Raw genomic sequence first — 24,322 nt, 5'->3', positions numbered from 1 at the left:
AGGGAAAAGGAAGGAAAAAGGATTTGGATGGGGATAGGGACAGGTAGGGAAATAGGAAAATACCCTGGAAGAGGGTACTAACGCACAAGCGTACCACAATGGGTTCAAACAGCGACCTGAAAAGGGCACTGTAATAACGCATAAAGCGAAAGAGAGCCTATAGCTCTTTACCACAGCGGGTTAAGAACAACAGAATATCCTGAAGATTCAGGTTTTGAAGTCAGTTTCACTTAATAAGTGTTTACCGAATACTCGGAAACGCAGTTGCGCGAAAACTGGACAGTTACATATCAAATGATACGAAGTTCCATAATCGGATTCACAGCTATCACAGGCAAATGAATCAGCTTGCTGAATATTCGCCATGTGATAGCTGAGTCGGCAGTGGCCAGTCAATGCTTTGACCAGCATGCTGCAATTCTGCTTAGACAGATTAGTTAGATACTTCGCCACCCGTAGAGATGGCTCAGCACTATACAATTTGGTTTGACGACATGACTCCAAACTATTCCAATATTGTCTGTGTTGAGTGACAGCCCAGGTGTGAATCTGAAGCTTAATCCAACACTTCGATATCGGAATAGCTGGCTCAGGGCCAATGAAGTCATGTGATGCTCCAGAGCGAGCTAACTCATCAGCCAATTCATTTCCAGCGATGGAAGAATGACCAGGTACCCATAGAAGGTGAACAGCGTTTGCTGAATTCAGCTCCTCGATTTGAGTTCGACAAGCGATAACTATCTTCGACCTGGAGTTGGCCGAAGCAAGTGCTTTAATAGCAGCCTGGCTATCTGAACAGAAGTATATTACTTTGCCCATTACGTGCTGCTGAAGTGCTGATTGCACTCCGCACATAAGAGCAAAGATTTCGGCCTGAAAAACGGTACAGTGTCTACCAAGTGAATAAGACTGATACAGCCTTAGCTCACGAGAATAAACACCAGCACCTGCTCGACCTTCGAGAAGGGAGCCATCAGTGTAACATACGATGCCGTCTGAAATACTTCTTTCCAGATAACCAGATGTCCACTCTTCCCGGGAAGGGAATTTCGTGGAAAATGTCCTATATGGAAAATTACAAGCAATTGTAAGATCACTTGGAGCAAGGACAATTTTGTCCCAATTCACCAAAAGTGGAAACAACGAGGTGTGTGTTGAACTGCGGTTCACAGGAGTTTCCTCTAGTAGACCGAGTACCCGTAACCGGTAAGTGCAAGAAAGGGCTTCTTGTTTGAGATGAATGTGTAGTGGGGCAACGTCAAAGAGAACTTCTAGCGCTGCCGTAGGAGTTGAAGAGAACGCTCCAGACATCGCCATTAAGCACATCCTTTGGAGATGGCCTAATTTTGATTGGACCGTTCTCACTTCACCCTTTTGCCACCACACAAGACATCCATAAGCCAATATTGGCCGAACCACAGTTGTGTAAATCCATTTGATATACTTGGGTTTTAGACCCCAAGTTGTACCAAAAGTACGCCGGCATTGCCCGAAGGCCATACAAGCTTTCTTGATTCTGAATTCAATGTGAGGTGTCCAGGAAAGCTTGGAATCAAGAATGACTCCAACGTACTTTACCTGTTCAGTCACATCGATTTCAGAATCAAAGAGACGCAAAGGTCGAACGCCATTACGGTTTCGCCTTTCCGTGAAAAGAACAATAGATGTTTTACTCGGATTAACCGAAAGGCCATATTGGCGACACCAACCCTCAACTACCTGAAGGGCGTTTTGCATCAGGTCGAAAAGGGTGCTGATGCACATACCAACTAACAATGTTAGGTAGTCGTCGGCAAAACCATAAGTAGGAAAACCGCTATTATTGAGTTGCCTCAATAGCGTATCTGCTACGAGATTCCACAAAAGCGGTGATAAGACTCCCCCTTGGGGGCATCCACAAACACTCAATTTCCTAATCCCTGCTAGACGCAATGTCGAGAAGAGATATCGGTTTTTGAGCATTTGGTGAATCCAATTGGAAATCATTGGAGATATACCATGACTCCGTGCGGCTTCCAATATGGCATCGAAAGGCACGTTGTCAAAGGCACCCTCGATATCTAAGAAAACACCCAAACAAGATTGCTTTTGAGCGAATGCTTTCTCGATATCGTAAACAACCTTGTGTAAAAGAGTCACAGTGGACTTACCAGATTGGTAGGCATGTTGGTTCACATGAAGAGGCACGTTGGCCAGATGAACATCACGGATATGATGATCCACAATGCGTTCTAAGCATTTCAGAAGAAAAGAGGTCAAACTGATAGGTCTGAAACTCTTTGCTTCTTCATACGACGCACGACCCACTTTCGGAATAAACTTTACAGTAATATCCCTCCAGGATTTGGGAATATACCCTGTAGCAAAACTGCAAACAAGTAGTTTTTTCAAAACATGTTTGAAATAATCAAATCCCTTCTGAAGCAAAATAGGATAAATCCCATCTGCCCCAGGAGATTTGAAAGGAGCAAAGCTATTAAGAGCCCACTCAATCGATTCTATAGTTACAATACTCCGAGCCGAAGCTAAAGAATCATAACTACAAGAAAAGACATCAGGATCATCCGAAGATGTAATATCCACACATCCAGGGAAGTGTGTGCTGAATAAGCATTCCAGAACTTCCTCATCAGAGGAAGTCAGATCGCCATTTGGCAGACGAAGTTCGTTCACCCGGAAATCCTTAGATTTCGCAAGGATTTTGTTTAACCGACTGACTTCACTCAAGCTGGAAACATTTGTACAAAGGTTTTTCCAGCCGGATTGTTCAGCAGACCGGAGAGCTTTCCTGTAGGCCTTGCGAGCCGACCTGAAAGCCTCCGAACCAGCCGAACGTCGTCTGTTCCAACTCTTTCTACATTGTTTCCTGAGTTTCGCCAGATCAGAGTTCCACCAAGGGGTTCCTCTTGTGATCTTCACAGACCGTAGAGGGCATGCTTCTTCAAAAGCTTCCATGATGAAGGTCGTTGTAGTATCAACGGCATCATCTAAATCACTTGGAGTGTCAATGGATGGTGAATATCCATGAAATTTGGCTGCAACCAAATCAGTATAAAGATCCCAGTTTGTTGACCGAGGATTCCTGAAACGCAATGTTTGCGAAGTAACATTTAAATGTTCAAAAAAGATATAGCGATGGTCAGATAAAGATTCTTCATCTGACACATGCCAATTGGTCAGCTCGTGACTAATTCTGCTAGAGCAAAGCGTTATATCTAACACTTCCTCTCTAGCAGATACCACGAAGGTTGGGCGGTTGCCTATGTTAAGTAATGCAAGATCTGTACTACTTAAGTACTCCATCAAACTGGAGCCTCTCAAGTTAATGTTTGAGCTGCCCCAGATGATATGGTGAGCATTAGCATCACTGCCAACAATTAGCGGAAGGCCTTTTGAAGTGCAGTATGCGATGACTTGTTTGAAAGCATCCGTAGGGGATGGTTCATCATGTGGTAAATACACAGAACAATAGACGTATTTCCTGTTGAGGTTTCCAACAGATACATCAATTGTGATAGCACATACATCTCTGGTGGTTAGTTCAGAGATGAGTGTAGCAACTATTGCGTTGTTGACAAGCACACAGGCTCGAGGCATGACACGCGAGTTTGCCATTTCATGTTTACTGAAAGTGGCAAACACCGGGTTCACAAGGTTTCCTAGATAGAAATTTCCCTTACGAAAGTAAGGTTCTTGTACCAAGGCCACTTGGGCTGTACCATTTTGCATAAGTCTGCAAAGATTGATCGTTGCTGTTCTTTTATGCTGAAGATTGATCTGAGCTATCCTAACCGTAGCCACTACCCAAACTAGGTAAGATTAAACTCTTCGCAACAGCAGCACAACAAAGAACAGCAACAATAAAACCAAATCGGTATCGATTGGAAAACGCCAAAGGCGAGGATACACAGAATACACTGTGTAAATCGCATAATGCGAAACCATATAGGTGAAAATTTAAACTAATTAACAACATCTTCATAATCCCGCCCTTATTTAGCCTCAAGTGAGACTAAAGAAGGGCAGCTGATTGTCTCGGAGAAACACAAGGTCCACTGCACCATTGCTCCGGTTAGCGCAGTAAGGGCTACATACTGTGGAGGGCGCCCTGGTACTCCACAGGCTCCGTTAGCGGTTAGGTTTTTATTAGACCCCCCTAGCCATTCATTCCTAGGCACGGTAAGCATAAAGCCGCATCACACCATGAATTAGGGGTCACCTGTTGGTGGATTCTTACTACCGGAACAGGCGGTCCGTAGTGTTATTCTTAGCCAATTGAGACAATCGCTACCGACACTACACAGCTATCTAGGCTGATCGAGAAAAGAAGTTAATATTGATGATCAACTTCATACGGACTCGAACAGCCGACAAATTATAGCAAAAACTGTTGCAATTCAACAAAGTTGATACATACAGCACAATCATCACAAAACAGCCTTTCCGTTCCATCATTAAAAGTCTCCAAAATATCTTCCAGATTGCTACAATTACTAAAATAAACTGATCGAATTTTATATCGAAAAATGTACATACGACCTATTCAAATCGAGCTCCAGATTTAATACCCAAACTTGAAAATTCTTGCGACGAAGAGAAGATGATATTGTAATAAGTGTTAAAATTAAGTGTTTTATGCCGGAAACTATTAAATTTAAAGAAGATTGTGACCTTGTACAGATGTTTAATGTTTTTGAATATGTTTATAGGAAGTATTTGTTCAAATGTTTAAATGTTTATGCTCAATGACCACTGCTCAACAACAAGAGCCTCCTGACAAAATTGCAAATGTTTCTGTAAGATTTGTGTAAGTTTCCTTGACTAATGAAATTAATTGATGACATTTTGTAATCACTTTTAGAACCCTTGAAAAAGGTGTTAAATACATCGAAACGTCGGACATTGCAACAAATTTTCTTTTGATTTACATAAGAGACTGCTACACCGATAAAACATTACTGCCATCTTTCCTCAGTAGATACATCTGTGCACTGTCATGCTTGAGATGGTCGACTGAGAATTCGTCCTTTCCAGCAATCTTGATGTTCTTCAGTCCTCTACATTGGCGTTACTAGCTATTTCTTTCGTCTCACTCACTCTCCTAAATAAACACGAGAAAGAGAAGAATGAAAGAGTGGGTACAGGCCCCTTCTTCTCTGTCTCGTGTTTGTTTAGGAGAGTGAGTAAGAAAAAAGAAAAAGCTAGCTACGCCAATGGTCATTTGCTGTCTGGCAATGGCAATTGCTGTCTTGACCTCGTCTAGCGTAGGAGGTTCCGCAGCGTGTCCAACGTCGTCGATTTGAATTATGTCTGTCGTTTTTGATTTCCCACCGTTCAACAATACTTCAAAGTGCTCTCGCCACCTGGCAGCAACCATTATTTTAACTATCAGCTAGTTTCCATCATGTTCGTTGCACATGACGGGCGAAGACGCTGTTTTTCTCCGAACGCTATTGACAGTTATGTAAAACTTCCGCATATCATTCTGTTCTATATTCTCTTGCGCGTGTGCAACCACATTTTGCTCTCTTTTTTTCTTGCCGGGTCCCTGACACCAGCATCCAGCTTCTAGCAACATTCTTTTCGTTCGTTGTCCTCTGGCACTCCGCGTTCCTAAGTTGTTTTTTTAGCAGTGCCTGTCACCTACCGCGCTCCCGTACTCATAGCTCCGTGGATAGACTCCCATAGAGTGTTGAGATTATCGCTCTCATTGATCTTACTTATTCGCTCGTGCAGGTTCTGGTGGTAGTTAGCTACACGGAGAAACTCAACCTACCTAAATTTGAGTTTTTTTAAACTCACTTTTGAGTTCTTTTTTGTTACCTTTCTCATCCACTCTCTTTGTTGTTGTCAGAGAGCGAAGAGCAAACCAACCCAACTTTGACAGTTCGGTGCGGGAAGCCAAAATTGAGTAAACAGCATTGAACTCAAATTTGAGTATTTTGAACTGGGTGAAAAAAACTTAGCCGGTAGGTACTTTGCCGCACAGGATCAAATGTAAAAAAAAACTCACTTCAACATCGCTTCCACGAACTCAAATATGGGTTCCCGCACGCAACCCCGAAGTTGGGTGAAATAAACTCATATTTGGGTACTTCGTTTTCTTCGTGTATAGTACCGTTTGTTGAAAAAACGCTGGATGTTGAAACACTTCGATCGTCGATATGTAGAGTCTGACACGGTTGAAAACCGAACTTAAATCTTACTGTACTCTCTAAAATAAAAGCTCTCATTTTTGAGTAACGCCCATGCCGCACAAGGACTGTGTTGGAAACACACATTTTTTTAAATTGCTCGTACGCTCACATTTTTGCAAAATATCAATATTTTTCGGTATTTGAAGGTGGTTTATAAACCCAGTGAGGTTGCCATGTCGAAATTATTGCAAAATACATCCTCATGTGAGCGTACGAGCAATTTTAAAAAAATGTGTGTTTCCAACACAGTCATGTGCGGCATGGATGTTTACTAAAAATGTGCAGGCCGAACACATTTTTGAGCGTAGCCGTTTTTGCGTGTAAGATAGCGGTCTGAGTCGATGTTGAAACCCTTATAAGTTCTGACATGGTCGACATCACATGGTCGATTTGGTTGAAGACTTCGCCGGTTGGGTGTTTCCATGTGTGCTTGTCGATATCCTTGCGTGAGAAGTAGGTGCTACTAATGGCCATCCCCCTGGCAGCAACAATCTTGACCAATCTCAGGCAGTTGTCGTTAGTGACGGAGTGTAGGCTCTCCGTACCGATGATTGGACCAAAAAAAGCCCTGTCTTCCAACCTGCGCGTTTGCGTCACCGATGATGGAAACATGGCGTCAAGGTTTTAGGTATTCTCCATAAGATACATTCGTAAAATGCATTCTTGGCCTCACCGGTTTTGTCGTTGGTCGGCGCATAGATGTTGATAAGGCTGTAGTTATTAAATTTGCCTCAAATCGTCGCCGCTCGTTGATCAGGATCCACCTCATAACTCACTTCATCTATTTTCCGATCAATATGCATCCGACGACCCCATGTTTTGCCTTATCGCTGCTGCTGTGGTAGATATTACATTTGGATGATGTGTTTGCGACGGGTCCCGCGCCTTGAATTCACGTTCACCAGATTTGGGACACCGCCCTTTCTGAATAGCAGCCTCGCACATACCTTTTTTTTGCAACCCACGAGTCTAAAGGAACACTCGTCCAGGTTCCTTTAAGGTCCTGACGTTTCTGGTACCAAGTTTCAAATCATAGACCTTATTTAGTTACCTGGTGGGTTTCTGAGAGCATTTTTTTTCTTCTATCTTCATTTTTCGTGGTGGTCAAAGGTTTCGCCGGAGTCGCGCTGCTTACAGTCTCCTTAGGTATAGCTGATGCGATACAACGCTTCTTATTCAGCCGCTGGGTGCTAGGAAAGACACTGTTTGAGTCGCACCTCCCTTGTGGACGGGCGCTTGGCACGAACCTTCTCAATCTAATAGGAGTATTGAATGTTTTTGAACGACTTTTAACTTATTATTATGCTGTGTGTAATTGCTCCACATTTTAAATATAAAGAACTGCGAAATCTAATTGCCTAATTCACTTTTTAAGATAGGAATTCCCTGTGATTTCCAAGACTTTCCCAGGTAAAATGAAATCTCACAATTGGGTTTTTAAATTTTGAAAAATGTATTGATTTTTTGATTTTATACGAAAGAGCACCTTTTTCTGAGTCACTATGATTTTTTTCAGATTTTTAGAACTTTTTTTTGATACCTAAAATCAATTTCAAAGAGATTTTTTGAAATCACCTTTTGACAGGTGGGCAACTGTTTGACAGCTCCGCCCAGTACAAACTGCGACGAGGGGTGATTCGACAAATCGCTCCCATATAAACTTCAAATTGATTTTTAAATAGGTTCCCGGGCTCCAAAATTCATGAAAATTGGGATTTCGGCTAAGTTTGACATGCAGATTCAGAATATCGAATTATCTCAACACCGTTAAAGAAGCCAATTCACATTGTTTTGACAATTCACTTTATTTTGAGCCTCCAGGTTTTCAAGTAGACATTCTGTATTAGCTTTTTCAGCTTGTTGAAAATTCTCTAAACTCTTATAAAACATCAATTTTGGTTCGCTTAGACAGGTTAGCTGAGGATCACTGAGCTAAATATACAACTCTTTGCTGGAAGTCTATTGATCCGTGGAAGCATGAGGTAGGAACTTGTGAGGACTATAGCTATGTTGGGCGTTCCAGGTTTCCGACACTTGAATACGATATAGGATTTTAAATTGTTTTACATGAAATAAATCAGCATATAGTAATTTCATAGATTTGTGTAGCATTTTGGCAAATGTTTGTTATTGCCCTGCGAGAATCAGAAATGTGAGAAAAGAAGAGTATTGTCTGTCGAACTGTGCGCTCTATGAAACAAAACATATTGCGACCTTTGCATCCATTTAGACTCGGCCCAAATTTATTATTGTCACAATCGAATTTTGCACATGACTTCGCGTAGTTAACGTACACAAAGTCGCTTGAACTCATGACAGGGACGTCTGCTGCACAACAGTTAAACGAACAAAGTTTGACCAGTGTGAAATGTAACTGGGAAATGATAATTCAGTAGATTTTCACATTATCACAGAATTTGAAACACTAATGGAGGTTGACCATACGTCCCGTATTTAACGAAACAGTACCGTTTTTATGACATTTTAGGGGTGTCCCGTAATATTGTGGAAAAATGCCAAAATGTCCCGTATTCTACGGAAAACGAGTATTTCAGTTTTAATAATAAAAGTAAGTAATTTTGCCAAGCTATTTTTTTTAAATATTGTTTCGTTTTTTTATATAAAATAGATATTCCTTGATTTGGAAATATTAATATTTTCGTGAGTTAAATCTGGCCAGAAGACTGACTGCAATTTATATTTTAATAAGTTCTTTATGACTTTATTTAAATTCTCAGCATGGCATGATTTAGAGTAAACCGTTTAAATTCCCCCACAGCAGTCTGAAATTTTTAAAGTTATCATTAATGTAATAGACAATATCAAGTCATGCCAAATAGATCTAAAACTAAGTCAAATAGTCACTCAATCATATGATGAAATCAAAACTGTTTATATTAGAAAGACTTTCAAAACTAATATGCGAAAAATAAAAATAATAGAAGAATCTCAAACATATTTCTTGATATAGTTATCCATTAAAAAGGCAAAATAACATCAATGGACTAATTTATGACTCTTTTAAACTAATTGCATTGAAAACTAAGCAAAAAAAAAATTCGAGAAATTTACTGAAACAGATAAGTTAACTGAATCATTAAATCCTTTTTATAATTTTGTGACATATTGCGGCTTATTTTTCGAAAGCTCCCAGATGTTAAAATTGTTGTGTTCTTGTGGTTGCAGATTACATAAAAAGAGATGGAAGTTTTAGCCAAAAAATGTAGTTGTGATGAATAAAATGTGACTTCGACTTAAACTAAGATAACTTTTTAATTTTTCAACCGATTTGGAATATTATAGGGTAGTTCTTTTAAAAATAAGGTTTTTCAGAAGTTTAGAACCTCGTTTTTTAGTTGTTTGAAAACTATAACTGTCTTCCCATAATCGCATAGTTGACGTAAGCGCCACTGTAGTTTTCAATACAGATTTAAAATTTTACCAATGATTAATGAAAAGTTTATGACTTTTTTCAAATTGATGTCTAGCTAGTGATAGATCTTGTGATCCATTGAATTAAACTGGTCACAATTATGCACATGTGATATATATTAGCTTTTGAATGCTGACATTGTCAATGGTGGTTACGTCAACTATGCGATCATGAGCAGTGTAGACGTTTCTCTACTGTATATTTTTGAATTTTCGAAATATAATCGCATCCTAATGTGTATTGAAACAATATATAACTTCACTAATAATTAATTTATATATCCCGTATTTTCAATTAAAATGTCCCGTTTTTATCTTGTTGCTATCTGGTCAGCCTACACTAATGAGAAACCCAAAAGAACATAGAAGCAAATTTTGTCACAGTTGTTGTAAATAAATTGAAACGTCTTATAACCCGGGAGCTCTCGTCGTCCTAGATGATTACTAACCTAAACCCCAAGCGGCTGGTCCCAGCCACGGCCGCTTCCGGGGTGTGCACTCATGGCCTCTTTTCTCCCGGGTCCCAGGGCGTATCAGAGGTGGGGAAGTTTCGGATCGTATGGTACCTATTGGTTGATGGTGGCAGCTTCTTCCATGGCGGTACGTATCGCTGTGGTACCTTGCGCCGATGAGCTTCCGACGGTTCGCCCCCAGAATACGGAGGATGAGCCCTTGGTTTGCGTGGCGGATCCCTCGGGCCACTTGATTGTAGTGCGAGGGGGGGGGGTCGAAAGGTCTGCGTCTACGAGCGATAGCGGTGGAGGCGGAACCTGTCAGTCTTCGTCCATCGATGTAAATCGAGGTCGCAGCTGACCGGATCGGTTTCAGGATCCGGATGTTTCTCTTATGTTGTCGAAGGCAAGGGGGGGGGGTGCGTTAAAACGTCCCTGTTCCCGAGCAGAGGAGAATATCAAAATGATAACAACGGAATCACAAAATCTGTTTTTATATCTTGGTTTGTTATTATTAACTTATTGAGGCAATACCTTTCCATAACATGTTTTGTTGGACAAACTTATTTTGTTATGATCGTGCTATTAATATATTTTCTTTAAACAACATTTCAATAACATGTTTTGTTGTTGAACAAGTTCAGTTATTATTGAATTTTTGGGACTTTTCAAATATTTGATCATCAATAATACATCAATAACATGTTTTGCAGTCAAAACTACACCATTCGAGATTGACGTTGTTCACAGCATTTCGCAAGGAACTGTTGAGAAAACCATGTTTTCTGGTCAGTTACTCTTCCTTTTCTTTCTGACATTACATTTTAACTGTGTCAGTAGGAAGCATCCATTGAGTACGTCACGCTAAAATTGGGGATTTTCGTCCCCCCTCTCCACTTCGTACCCCATATACTTAACACATTGCTTGTCACATTTTCACAAACCCCTCTTCCCCCTAAGGCCTTATAAGATCTTATAACGCATTTTATTTTAAAATTGTTATCAATAACTTGTTAATTTCAAAATTTGTTATTGAAATATTTTACAAATTCACTGTTATTAAGTTGTTATTGAAACCAACAAAACGTGTTATTCAACTGGTCTTCCAGGAACATTTTTTTGTTATGATTTTTGTTATTTTGCCGCTTATGACAGACAAGCTTATAACATGATATGTTATGTTAATAACACAAAAATAACTCTTTCCGTTACTCAGTTTTTTTTGTCAAAATAACATATTTTGTTATGCTGTAGATATTCTCTACTGCTCGGGTTTCCGTTATACTACCGATGCGATGGTCTGAAAGTGGTTGCCGGTTCTTCCCGGTTTTAGGAGACTTCGTTCCACTCCGTCACGTGTTTGCCCACCGATCCACCGATCCGTATCGTATTGGTTGTTCACAGGGGGGGGGGGGGGGGTGGGTTTCCCCGTCTACCGGCTGATCACTCCACGGATTTTCTCGGTTCCGGCAGGACACCAACGTTCTCGGCGATATTGGTGGTTAACGACGTTGGTCTTGGTCTTCAATCTGCGGCCGACCAGGACTGGCGTGCGGTCTTCCGCCCGTAGATTGATGGGACCACTTGTTCGGTCTTTCTCTTTCGACCTCTGCACACTAACTGCCTCATTGCGTTTTGTGGCCTACCTTCGTTAGATCACCGCTCATGGCCCGAAGTAGAGAGCACTCATTATTCGTTTCCACACCATTGCAGATAACTTCAGTGTGCATGAGTTCATTGGCTACCAACATGTTGGTTTTTCGCCCGCACCACCACACTATTCAAATAATTCGTTTATAGGGGCTGTCCATAAGCCACGTGGTCATGAGGGGGGGGGGGGGGGGTGGTTCGGCCTATGAGCATTTTGTATGGACGAATTAAAAATTTTGTATGGACAAATGACCACGCGGGGGGGGGGGGTGGGTTGAGAAGTCCCAAAAAAATGACCACGTGGTTTATGGACAGCCCCATAAACTGATTAGGAAGCCCTGCCGCACGGTGTCAAAATTTCGATTATTATCGAACATTCATGTACCTCGGATTTTTCTTCGAAAATGATAAGTATTTGGACTATACATTCATAATCGGAAAACTAGAAAATATTTCATCGGCGAAAATTTTTCCATACATTTTGTATGGGACGTTTTTTGGGCTAAAATAGTAATTATTGATTTTTAGTATGGAAAATACTCAAAAACTCATCTAACTCAAATTTTCCCCGATAGAATATTTTCAAATTTTGCATTTATACATTATAGCCGAAATTCTAACATTCAATGAAGAAAAATCCGAGGTACATGAAAGTTCGATAATAATCGAAATTTTAAGACCGTGTGCGGTCCCACATCAATATATTACAAACAAAATGTTACTGTTCGGTAGCAATATGCTTGATTGCGAGTCCCAATCATAATTGGGACAAAGCCTGCTTGATAGATTCATGTTTTTTTTATCTTAATTAACGAGATTTTTAACCCGAGGCTAGTTCATCTCATGACCCACGCTTTACTTCCGAAGGAAGAACTCACACTTTGTGAGTATGTCGAGACGAGAGTGGGATTCGATTCCAGGTCGTCGGCATGATAGTCATTTGTCTTAATCATCACACCAGGTCCGCATCAAGGTCCGCATAGATTCATGCTTTCTTTCGCAGCTATTTATTGAAATCTTTATTTGCTAATTGATTAATTGTATCGATTTGCAAGTATGTACAAAGGATGATTATGAATCCACGAAAATCAAAGAAATTTCCATTACGAAAAGTGTCTGGACCTGGAGTCGAATCCGTCTTTCTCTACATAGTTTTGCTGAATAAACACGCGACGCGTTCTACGTTTCTGCTATATTAAAAGATATTTAGGGAAAACGTAGAGAGCGATTCTTGGTTAGAATTAATAGGGAAGTGGGACCATCTCGGCAGGGGTCCTTCCTATTTTGGGCACTTTTCTGCTATAACTCAGCCAATTCTGAACCAATTGACACTATTTTTGGAACGCGATGAGATACGTATAGTATCTAGCCGTGCATAAAATGTCAAGTCAATTGGTTTGGAATCGACTGCGTTATAGCGAAGAGTGCCCAAAATACCGGCCGCTGCCCAAGTGGTTCGCTACCCTATAGTATTATTGATAGTTTGAAATTACCACAACGATTTTTTTTATATTACTGCTGTTTTCCCCAAAAATAAATGCATATTTCTTTTGCATTGTCTCCAGTTTCAAATTTCATATATTTTTCAGACTGTTTTCTTGGATGTATCAATGTAGAGTTTCTCTCTACATTTGTTCTTATGTGTTTGCACACACTTTTCTCCCAATACAAACAGTTCAGAAATGTTCAATCTGAATCTACAGTTACTAAAATGAAGTGCAAAGTTGGTAATATAATAAATAAGATTGGTTTCCAAGAGGAAGGTGAGATCAGGTGAGGATTTGAAAATTTATCGCTACTGAAAGTGGAGGCGGTGAGCCGCGATAGCAAAGGAGAGTAAAATAAAAGAACGGAAAGGTCAAGCGCAGAGTGAACTTATTAAAAGCTGGTCAGAAGCAGCCCTTTATTGCCCGGTTTGGATCCGAGCTCATCCAGTACCTTTGTTGTTTGGGGTGGTTTTTGTTGAATGTCATTTGCATAGTTGTGAATTTTTAATGGGGCTTTTCTGTGGGATAGATAGCGAAACATTGGACTAATGTGGAGTTGTAGAAGCTCCGAAATTTCGGACAGCTACGAGCGATAATGCCAAAATGTGGCTACGGAAGCTTGAAGCGTGACCGCTAGTTTGAATGTGCCGCGAGATTGGCGTTGAAATTTGCAAATTTTCGACATTCCCGACGGATGTTGAAGGTAGATAATTACTTGTTGATTGGTTGTTTGGTGGTTCTACGTTGGAGAAGAGGGCACAGTGGAAGGTGTGTGGAATGGAAAGTGCAGCACCTAGGACGGTCTAATCGCTAAAATAGCAGGTACTACGCAGTAACCGGTCGATGATGATGAACGACGGTGCTTTTCGACAGGATCCGGACACAATAGCAACTCATCATCATCACCCGAAACACGGTCGCCATGTCAGAACTGTGACTACTCAGGGGTGTATTGGTTGCGAGACAACCGACAACAACCAGAGGGACGGATGTAGGGGGTGCCGAGAGTAGCGGTGGGAAAACGTGAAAGAAAATGCATAATTAGAACTTCTCACCTGATCGGGGCGTTTGGGTTGCGAATATTTATAGGTGGATATGGGGTTTGGCTTGATTGTTTAAAATTGGTACATTTTGGCTCAACAGTTTAAAGGCTCAGTTAAACGTTTACCTCTTTTGCGGTATATCTGGAATGAGGATACAAGGGATTTGAGAGTGAGTTAAGCGAATCCTTTATTTTGAAATTCAAGAGTAATATTTGAAGTGAATGTTAAAAATTGTCCATTGCTAGTTAAGTTTTGTTGTTTTGTTTTGCACTAAGCATTTGTAGGAATTCAAAAAAAAACTATACTTGCTATTCAGTGATGCGTGATTCAATGAACGCATTGTAAATCAGTGCAAGAGATAAGCAGAGAAAAAAGTTGCCTCCGTGGCTCATTTGTTCGCAAAGACCTCTTTTTGCAGTATGTATTGTCCTATCTGTGTTACTACATATATAGCAGTGTGTCATAAAAGGCTCTGAAACAGGATGAGCGTGCGAAACTGAATGAATTTAATTAAATTCCATAATTTATGTGCACGTCGCCTGAGTCTCAAAGTTTGCGGATCGGTTGTGCAAGGGCAGGCATCTGTTGGTATTATAAATAATGGGAGAATAATGCTGAAAGTTTTTTGTTATCCGCGAACAATATATGCTTAACCTTGGGAGGATATGAATTGAATGACTTTTGTAAATTTGTAAACGTTTGAATGGAGAAACGCCTCATACTTGAAAATCTGCATAATTATTTCAATTGGATTCAAATTAGTAGATGCGTTGGAGATCTTCCAAAACCAACGCCAATTGTAGTTTTTATTTGTTGAACCTGGATTCAAACCTGACCTCTGAGGAACTGTCAATCAGCTTTCCATCCTACATCCAGAGGTCCTTAGACGATCAGGTCACATGGCGAAAATATTTTTGATGGTGGCTGGACGTCTATGAATTACGTCCCGCTTTGAGCGAGGAGTGAGATCTGACGAACCATATAAATATAAACCCTAATCCATCTAGCGGGGATGGTGTCTTTCTCGTGCCCTCGAAAAACCATTGTAACCAAGCTCAAGTGACATGTTCACGAATACCGCATGTTCCCGAGAGGGAAATCATGTTTTTAGAGCGGCTCAAGTTTTTTGTAGCAACGTTTAAACTATGAAATTTATTAACAAAAAAATCAATTAGCACAATTGACAACGCAAAACTTAATTACTAACAACTTACAATTAAGTGGTTTCCTCTGCCAAGATTTCTCTCTACTCTTCAATTATGGGTGGTTTAAGTTAGGTGCTGTTACCCTAAATTGAAGGATTGTTGCGTGGATGCTAGTGGAATCACAAACGGTTCGAAATGGTGAACTTATTTTGCATAGTTTCTCTTTTCATGCATCTACTTACAATAGTAACCACTTGCACGGTAAGTTTTGGTTATTTCTTCTTGTTTCAGGTGTCACCAGGTCTCGTTAATTGCATACCTGGGAAAGTAGACAGGTGAGTATTTACACTATTTTTCTGGCCGAATTCACACGTTTTCACTACACATGTTTACTTACGGATTCTACCCACTAATTTCCCCACACTCTTATCCTGTTTTAAGATTTCAACACACTTCCAACCACTAATTATTTGGCGCAATAAAATTCAACTTATTTGCAGAACTATCGATTCAGTTTGTATACAATGGCGAAACTGTAGTTCGGCTCTTGTTTGTTTATCGCTTGCTCTATCAATCCATCGCTTATTTCTAGAGCTCGATTTGAATAGGTCGTATGTGCTTTCGTCGATATAAAAATCGATCAGTTTATTCTAGTTACTGTAGCAATGTCAATTATTTTTCGAGGACTTTTAGTGATTGAACGGAAAGCCTGTTTTGTAAGGAATCGGCTGTATGTATAAGTTTTGTTTAATTTCAACAGCTTTCGCTTCAATAAGCGAATCCAATTGATCGAATTTTATATCGACGAAAGCACATACGACCTATTCTAATCGAGCTTCAGATTTACTTTCATCTAACCTCTATTTTACCTACCACTACTAACGCGCAAGAACTGTCATGCTGCAATTATGCTCATGTTAGACTGGTCCATTTTTAGACCGGTTCAAAAAAACCTTAGTAGCGGCGTCGCAACACCGCACTTTTACATGTTGAACAAAAAAAAAATCATAGCACAAGCAATCATATTTGATGCAACGAATTTGTAGCTCCTTATTTTGAATTTTAAGAACGTGATTTTAAAAACCCGGGTATCTGTCCCTTATCTTATATACCAATATAGCATGATTTAAGAGCCTAACATTTCATAGTAGAATAACAAGCCACAGCATGTCAATGTTGCGAAAGTTCGTGTGACCAACATCTAGTTAGGCACATCCCTACATCGTCATTGCTGGTCCTAGAAGTGTCAAATCACCATGTACAAAACGCTTATAAGACCGGTGGTCCGCTACGGACGGACACGAGACAAGGACCATGCTCAAGGAGGACCTGCAAGCACTTGGAGTTTTTGAGCGACGCGTGATAAGGACGATCTTCGGCGATGTGCAGGAGAACGGTGTGTGGCGGAGAAGGATGAACCACGAGCTCGCTGTAATTTACGGCGATCCCAGCATCCAGAAGGTGGGCAAAGCCGGAAGGATACGGTGGGCAGGACATGTTGCAAGAATTCCGGACAACAACCCTACAAAGCTGGTGTTTGCAACTGACCCGGTTGGCAAAAAAAGGCGTGAAGCGCAGAGAGCATGATGGGCGGACCAGGTGGAGCGTGACTTGGCGAGCATCGGGCGCGACCGAGGATGGAGAGCGGTAGCCACAAACCGAGTATTGTGGCGTATATTGTTGATTATGTCTTGTCTTAATTCAGCATCATTAAAATCACAAATAAATGTATGTATGTATGCATGAGAGTCCATCATCTTGTCGCAGTCCCTCGCGAGATTCGAATGAACTGGATATTTCACCCAAAACCCTTAAGCAGCTTTGCACACCGTCCATCCTTACTTTAATCAGTCTAGTCAGCTTCCCAGGAAAGCCATTTTCGTCCATGATTCTCCATAGCTCTGCGCGGTCGACAGACACTGTAGTATGTCGCCTTGAAGTCGATGAACAGGTGATGCGTTGAGACCTGATATTCACGGCATTTCTGGAGCATTTGCCGTACGGTGAAGATCTGGTCCGTTGTCGACCGGCCGTCGATCAAGCCGGCTTGATAACTTCCCACAAACTCACTCGTTTTAGGTGACAGACGACGGAAGATGATCTGGGATAGCACTTTGTAGGCAGCATTCAAAATAGTGATCGCCCTGAAGTTCTCACATTCCAAATGGTCGCCTTTCTTGTGAATGGGGCAGATTAATCCTTCCTTCCATTCCTCCGGTAGCTGTTCGGTTTCCCAGATCCTGACTATCAGCCGTTGCTGACAGGTGGCCAACTTTTCTGGGCCCATCTTGATGAGTTCAGCTGCGATACCATCCTTACCAGCTGCTTTGTTGGTTTTGAGCTGGTGAATGGCATCCTTAACTTCCCTCAGCGTGGGAGTTGGTTCATTTCCGTCCTCCGCTGCACTGGCGTCGTCGTTTCCTCCGTTGCCGTGGTCTGCCGTGCCTACGTTCTCCACGCCGTTCAGGTGCTGATCGAAGTGCTGCTTCCACCTTTCGATCACCTCACGTCCATCCGTCAAGAGGCCTCCGTCTTTATCCCTGCATATTTCGGCTCCCGGCACGAAGCCGTTGCGGGATGCGTTGAGCTTCTGATAGAACTTCCGTGTTTCTTGGGAACGGCACAGCAGTTCCATTTCTTCGCACTCCGCTTCTTCCAGGCGGCGCTTTTTCTCCCGAAAGAGGCGGGTCTGCGGTTTCCACTTCTGTTTGTAACGTTCCACGTTCTGTCGGGTCCCTTGCTGCAGCATTACCGCCCTTGCTGCGTTATTCTCCTCGAAAACCGTTCTGCACTCTTCGTCGAACCATTCGTTCCGTCGATTCCGTTCCACGTACCCGATGGTGCTCTCGGCTGCGTCGTTGATGGCTGCTTTCACTGTACTCCAGCAGTACTCTAGAGGGGCCTCATCGAGCTCGCCCTCGTCAGGCAACGCGGCTTCGAGATACTGCGCTTATGCTGAGGCGACATCCGATTGCTTCAGTCGCTCTAGGTTGTACCGTGGCGGTCGCCGGTACCGTACATTGTTGATGACGAAGAGTTTTGGGCGCAGTTTGACCATCACCAGATAGTGGTCGGAGTCGATGTTGGCGCCACGATAGGTCCTGACGTCGGTAATGCCGGATAAGTGCCGTCCGTCAATCAGAAAGTGGTCGATTTGAGATTCCGTCTGCTGTGGTGATCTCCAGGTGTAACGATAAGGGAGCCTGTGTTGGAAAAAGGTGCTACGTATGGCCATATTTTTGGAGGCGGCGAAATCAATGAGTCGTAGGCGGTTTTCGTTCGTCTGCTGGTGGTCGCTGAACTTACCAATCGTCGGTCTGAATTCCTCCTCCTGGCCTACCTGAGCGTTCAAATCTCCTGTGATGATCTTGACGTCATGGCTTGGGCAGCGATCGTTCTCGCGTTCGAGCTGCGCGTAAAATGCGTCCTTGTCATCATTGTAATATAGACAGCCTTAATAAAAGGGACCATTAAACATGTATTTATGATGTAAAACGATAGGGGAGACTGAGGAGACTTGATCCCTGGGGAGACTTGTTCCCCCCATATTTTCTCGGAATCAAAAACAGTTTTCTTCTAGCATAATTTTTCCAGAACGACATCTGGACAGACGACAATGTTTTGGCTACAATTGATTTTAATTGTGCATTGCATTATTTTTTAATGGCTGATGGTTTGTTTTCAGTCCTTCAGAAATCTTTTAGGCGATTCCGAAAAATCTCAATAACTTTGTGAAAATTGAACCAAATCGTGTCAAAATTTCACAGCACATAGTATAAATAAAATACTATCAAACGTATTTATCCAAATAAGGTTGTTATATAAATATTTCAATTAATGTAGCTTAGTATATGCAACAGTGACATGGGGAGACTTGATCCCTCGAGGATAACACACACATTATACATGTGAAAAATGAAATTCTGCTTGGAAGCCTCTATTTCTGGACGAACATTTGAAAATGGCCTATCTGCTTTGCGTAAACAAACATGTTTTTGTCTCTGTAGGGCCCATCTGCATCCACCCGCGCACGTAAACACCCTTATCAGAAAGAGTGTTCTTCAAGCTATCTGTTAAGGGTGTTGATGTGCGTGGGTGGATGCAGATGGGCCCTACAGAGACAAAAACATGTTTGTTTACAAAAAGCAGATAGGCCCTTTTCAAATGTTCGTCCAGATTTACTCGGTATTCTAGTATATTCAATGATAAAACGTGTCAGATAATTATTAGGGGGATTCATTAAACAGCGTAAACTGATCAAACTAATTAAACGTCGCAATCACCAAGGCAATCTTTGATTATTTAATTCGCAAAATCATGAAACATTTCAAATAAGCAGAAAATCATGGCTTACGCAGCAATTTAATCAGTTTAGTGAGTACCCCTATTTTTTTATTACACACCATTAAAAAGGGGATCAAGTCTCCCAATTTTCAAAATACGACATATCCTTAACAATTTAAGGAAATCTTTTAATTTCAAATACACCATATTCATAAAAAATGTAAGAAAACTTGAAAAGGAAATGAACAGGAAGCTTCTGGAGTTATTTTCCCTTTAAATTAAACATGTGCTCTAAAGGGGATCAATTGTGACCTATTTTTGAAAAATACATCATAAGACATGCCTCCATAAAAACACAGTTTTGAAAACTTTAACAATAATTTGAAGTCCTTCTGTTGTGTAGAAACTTGCAATAGATGTTTACCTGCCATTCTGTACAAAAAATGGATCTAGTTTTGTGTTTTTTCTTAATGTTACAGGCAAATTAAGAAAAAGGGATCAAGTCTCCCCAGTCTCCCCTACAAATATTCGATTGTATATGCAACGTTGATACATCTTGAATGAATTGATCAACCCTTTGGAATTTGTGAACTGTAGAAACAATATTTACAGAGCAAATGTTCACCATTTTTTAACAAAATTTCGAGAAAAATGTTTTTTTGCAAAAAGAGGGTTTTTCGGGGGTTCAACCCTACAACAAATATTAGAAGATACCTTGATACTTCCTCTACATGTGTACGAAAACCTATTTTGAAAATATTGCTTCGTTATAGAATAAAAAAAAATCAAAAACCAAAAAGCGAACAAATGCATCCAGTTTTGCTTTAATCTCAGTAAGCAATCACAATGACCTACCCTAGTACACAGATGTCGGTGTGACCCTACACACTAAGATCAGCTCGGTATTTTCCCTATCTTTTTACTGAGTTTTCAACAGCAGATTTATCTCGGTACGCTCGGTTGTTTCTTTTGCTGATATTCTGAAAATGAGTTACAGAGCTCAGCTAATTAACTGTCAAAAGTTACTGATGCACGGTAACTGTCATTACTGATGAACGGTAAATACGATTACCGAGTGTACCGAGATAAATCTGCTGTTGAGAACTCAGTAAAAAGATGGAAAAATACTGAATTCAGTGAAAAAAATACTGAGCTGGAAAATTAGAATCTTAGTATGTAGGTTTTACTATCGAGTTTAAGTTACTCTAATGAAACTTAAAGTCGTCGTTTATCGCTGCTTTGATGTATGGACACTTTGATTGATGATGATATATTTAATACCTAAGAATTCGCTGACTACATTAAAGGAGGTTAACACATAAATATTAAATGGATTTTTCTTGTGTCAATTACAGAACCTTGACTGTGACCCTATCCTAGAAATTAGATTCAGTAAGCTGCACGGGCTTGCTGCAACTGATAGCAGCTTTTTGCTAACCAAATCACCAGACTCTGAAAATTTATGGCCCTCATGTAGTGTACCCATCTATCATAGCCAAGGGAACCTGCTTTAAGTTTAGTGCGGCTTTGGGGGCAAGCTTGTTTATGTTTTAATGAAGATAAACGAGAAGTTTTACGACGACGTGTGTTGTGGTGATTTTTTTTTACAGTTTTTACAGCTTTGCGGCTGGCTGACTGGCATGATGGTAGGTGTTACGATGTGACACTGGATTGTTCATCATGAAATAACGCTTTTTGTTTGCGTTCATTCCTCTACGGAGCATAAGGCTGACAGCAGATAAAGGCAAAACTATTGCTAAGTTTATGTTTGGTGCAAAAAAGGAACTGATGTGGTATCAACAAAGAAATTCAAAGTTTTGTTATTTTTTGCCCTAATAACATTTTTTATCGCTTCAATTTAGAAATTTAACTTTTGTTAATTTCAAGTAGTGCTTTCAGTAAACGTTGATTAAATAAAGTGCGCTCTGAGTGAAGAAGTCTCGTCAGCACGATTTGAAACTGTAATTGAATGTCGAACGACAGCGCCATTCCGAAGAAATGAGTAAACCCTTGAACGAAATCGAGCGCCTCCACAACCAGACCTTCCAGCAGCACCACCCGGGAAGAGGAAAAGGGCTCAATAATAGTATATTTTGATATCGAGATCAAGAAGTGATATCGGTTTGATTGATATAAGAGATAAAAGATCTAAAAATAATATCAAAAATTCACTCCTGGAACATCATCATCATATCATACTTAGATCTTTTAAGATCTAACCAATAGCAGCGGGCTATTTGTTTGATCTTAAAATATCAAATTTTGATATTGTCCAGATGATCTAGGAACATATTTTAGATATTATTTTAAGATATTTTATCTCTTATATTAATCAACCCAATATCATGTTTTGATCGTCAGTATTTAACCTCTACCCGGGTAGGAATAACTGGTTCTGATGGATATTGTTAGAAAAGCTCTGTTGTCATACGTGAAAGGCGGGAAGCCAGACTACCATCTTCCAAACCTCCTTGAGCAGCACTCGGTGCTGTCCGATTGAGAGCGCTGCGTAATACGGCGCAGCACACCACAGTGAATTCGTCTACCAAGGAAGACATCATATCAAACAAGAAAATTTGGTGAGTTCGTTCTGATTTAAACTGTTAATCATGATCATGGAGTTTTCTTCGGAACCACCAATCCCAATATTATTAGGCTGACACAAATTTCGATTTTCTCTTATGTTACCGCCCCCTCGGAAAATTTTAGTCGAAATTCAACATTTTGAGGGGAGACACCAATAAATTATTCAAGAAATTTTGAAATTTTAAGGTGAAATTAGAGTTGCAATCCAATGAGTTTATAGATTTTGCCAAATTGTTTGGGCATTTCTTCATCAAATACATTTATTATTTATTGTCCTCCCCCTTAGCGAGCCAACGAGTATTGTGACAAAAGAAGAAAATGAGATTTGTTCCGGCATTATTAAATAATAATCCAGTCGTATTGCCTACGTATAGTGCATCCTAGAGCATTCCCTTACCAATACCAAAGTTTGCTATTTACGAGGGCGTCGTGAGTCGCTGGCATCTCGACATCCCTACTATCCCTTGCCACCTTCACGTGGACTCAATTGTGTTTCTTTTCGTTTAAGAGAACGATCAATGGCGCTTAAGCCAAGGTTTGTTAGCCAGTAAACATGGTGTAAATGCCTGTGCCCCATTCCTGAAGCAAAATAGCCCATGGAGTGACAGACAATCTGTTAGCTACGTCACTCCCAACGTTATTGTTTCAATATACCGAAATCGCACACCACCACATCTACATGATTTATTCGTGACATATACACAAGCTGTATCTTGTCCTATCACTCTATTATGGTGAATCCTAAATCATCATTTTTTCCAAATATCCAACTCCTTGAACCCTATGGCGGCGTCGGTGAGTCGCTTTACATCTTGTAAAATAGGTGTCGTATCATTACATTCCTTCCTATCCTCGTAATGGAAAAAGTGGGCGTAGCCAGCAATGGAAGTTGTCATGTCTTTTCAATTTCAACCTCCAATTGGATAGCTGTTAGATCTCAAATATCTATCCATAAATCAGAATAAGAATACTAAAGTTTTTAACATGGCAACTGTCAGTATGCAAAGTATGAAAAAATCCGTTACCACGCAACGCAACTTTAAAGAACGTAGTTTATTGTAAAAATCTTACTAAAAGGATTATGGGAAAGCTTACCGCACTTGCAAATGTGATCGTTTGCTAAATGTGTATGGAGGTGAAACCTCCTTAATACGCTCTTGCCCCCGGTCGCCCTCAGAAACCTCCCTGAAGTCCTCCTGAAAAACTCTGGACTAACTTGAAATACCTCCTAAGTATCCCACCCAACGCATACCTTTACTTGTACGTGGCAGTAGTTGGCAGACAATTAAACGTTCCATAATAAATACAAAATTTCCCATAAATAATTTGAATAGTCCCAGTGAAGAAACAGGGGTGTAAGCAGTAATAAATTACAAAAGTTCCATAAACAAATAAAAAAATGCATAAATAAATCAAAAGTTTCCATAAATAATTGATTTTCGAGCAATTAAAAAAGTCAAAAATGCAATGAATAAATCAACTGTTGCAATAAAAAAAGCCATTTTTCCCACCAAATAACTTCGAATTTTCCATAAATAAATCCGATTTTTCCATAATAAATTAGAAAATTCACAATAAAAAAATATTAAAAAAGCAATAAAAAATTCAGAAAATGCCATAAAAAATGACTAAATTACCCATGAAAAACAAATGCAGGAAAGTATGAGGCAGTCAAATGCTGAATCGCACTTATATGACTGTAACGACTGAAAAGCCTGCATAACTATGATTGCAATTTACCGAGCAATCGCTTGCTGTCCGAACTCGCTATCGCTCGTCGGACCTAAAAAAGGGATAACATCTATATTTGCATTATACCGGGCATATTCTTGGATCTGTGGTTTGCCTAGAACCGAAACGATGCAGTTGCGGTGCATCGGATATCGGAAACTTCGGCGGCCTTCTGCCGCCTCAGTTCCTCAATCCTTTATGCGGCTTCGCCGCATGGTCTTTTTTTTTTTGATCAAAATGCATTTACATTTATTGCTTGTTTTTTGACATTTATCGATAATTTATTTTTCCGTTTATTGCACTTTTTGAATTATT

General features: G+C 40.5%; 1 protein-coding gene across 16 annotated transcripts in view; it reads right to left on the bottom strand.

Annotated features, from left to right (window-relative positions):
* The window catches only part of LOC109408315 (solute carrier family 35 member F3), a 277,247-nt gene that overhangs the window by 29,083 nt on the left and 223,842 nt on the right, over positions 1-24,322 (bottom strand). For 4 of the 16 annotated variants that reach the window (XR_009996547.1, XR_009996546.1, XR_009996550.1 and 1 more), the window contains one exon: positions 14,274-14,402. The exons of 8 other annotated variants lie outside the window; for them this stretch is intronic. Coding sequence is in view for 2 of the 8 variants with exons in the window: in XM_062846975.1 (XP_062702959.1) it covers positions 14,387-14,402 (16 nt within the window). In the remaining 6 variants the exon portion in view is untranslated. Of the gene's footprint in view, positions 1-13,933; positions 14,156-14,273; positions 14,403-24,322 lie in introns of all 16 variants that reach the window. 4 more of the 16 variants (XR_009996545.1, XR_009996551.1, XM_062846975.1 and 1 more) reach the window with 2 other exon arrangements.

The sequence above is a fragment of the Aedes albopictus genome, chromosome 1 (assembly GCF_035046485.1).
Source record: "Aedes albopictus strain Foshan chromosome 1, AalbF5, whole genome shotgun sequence".
NCBI lineage: Eukaryota > Metazoa > Arthropoda > Insecta > Diptera > Culicidae > Aedes > Aedes albopictus.
This window is presented reverse-complemented; position numbering and strand designations above follow the sequence as displayed.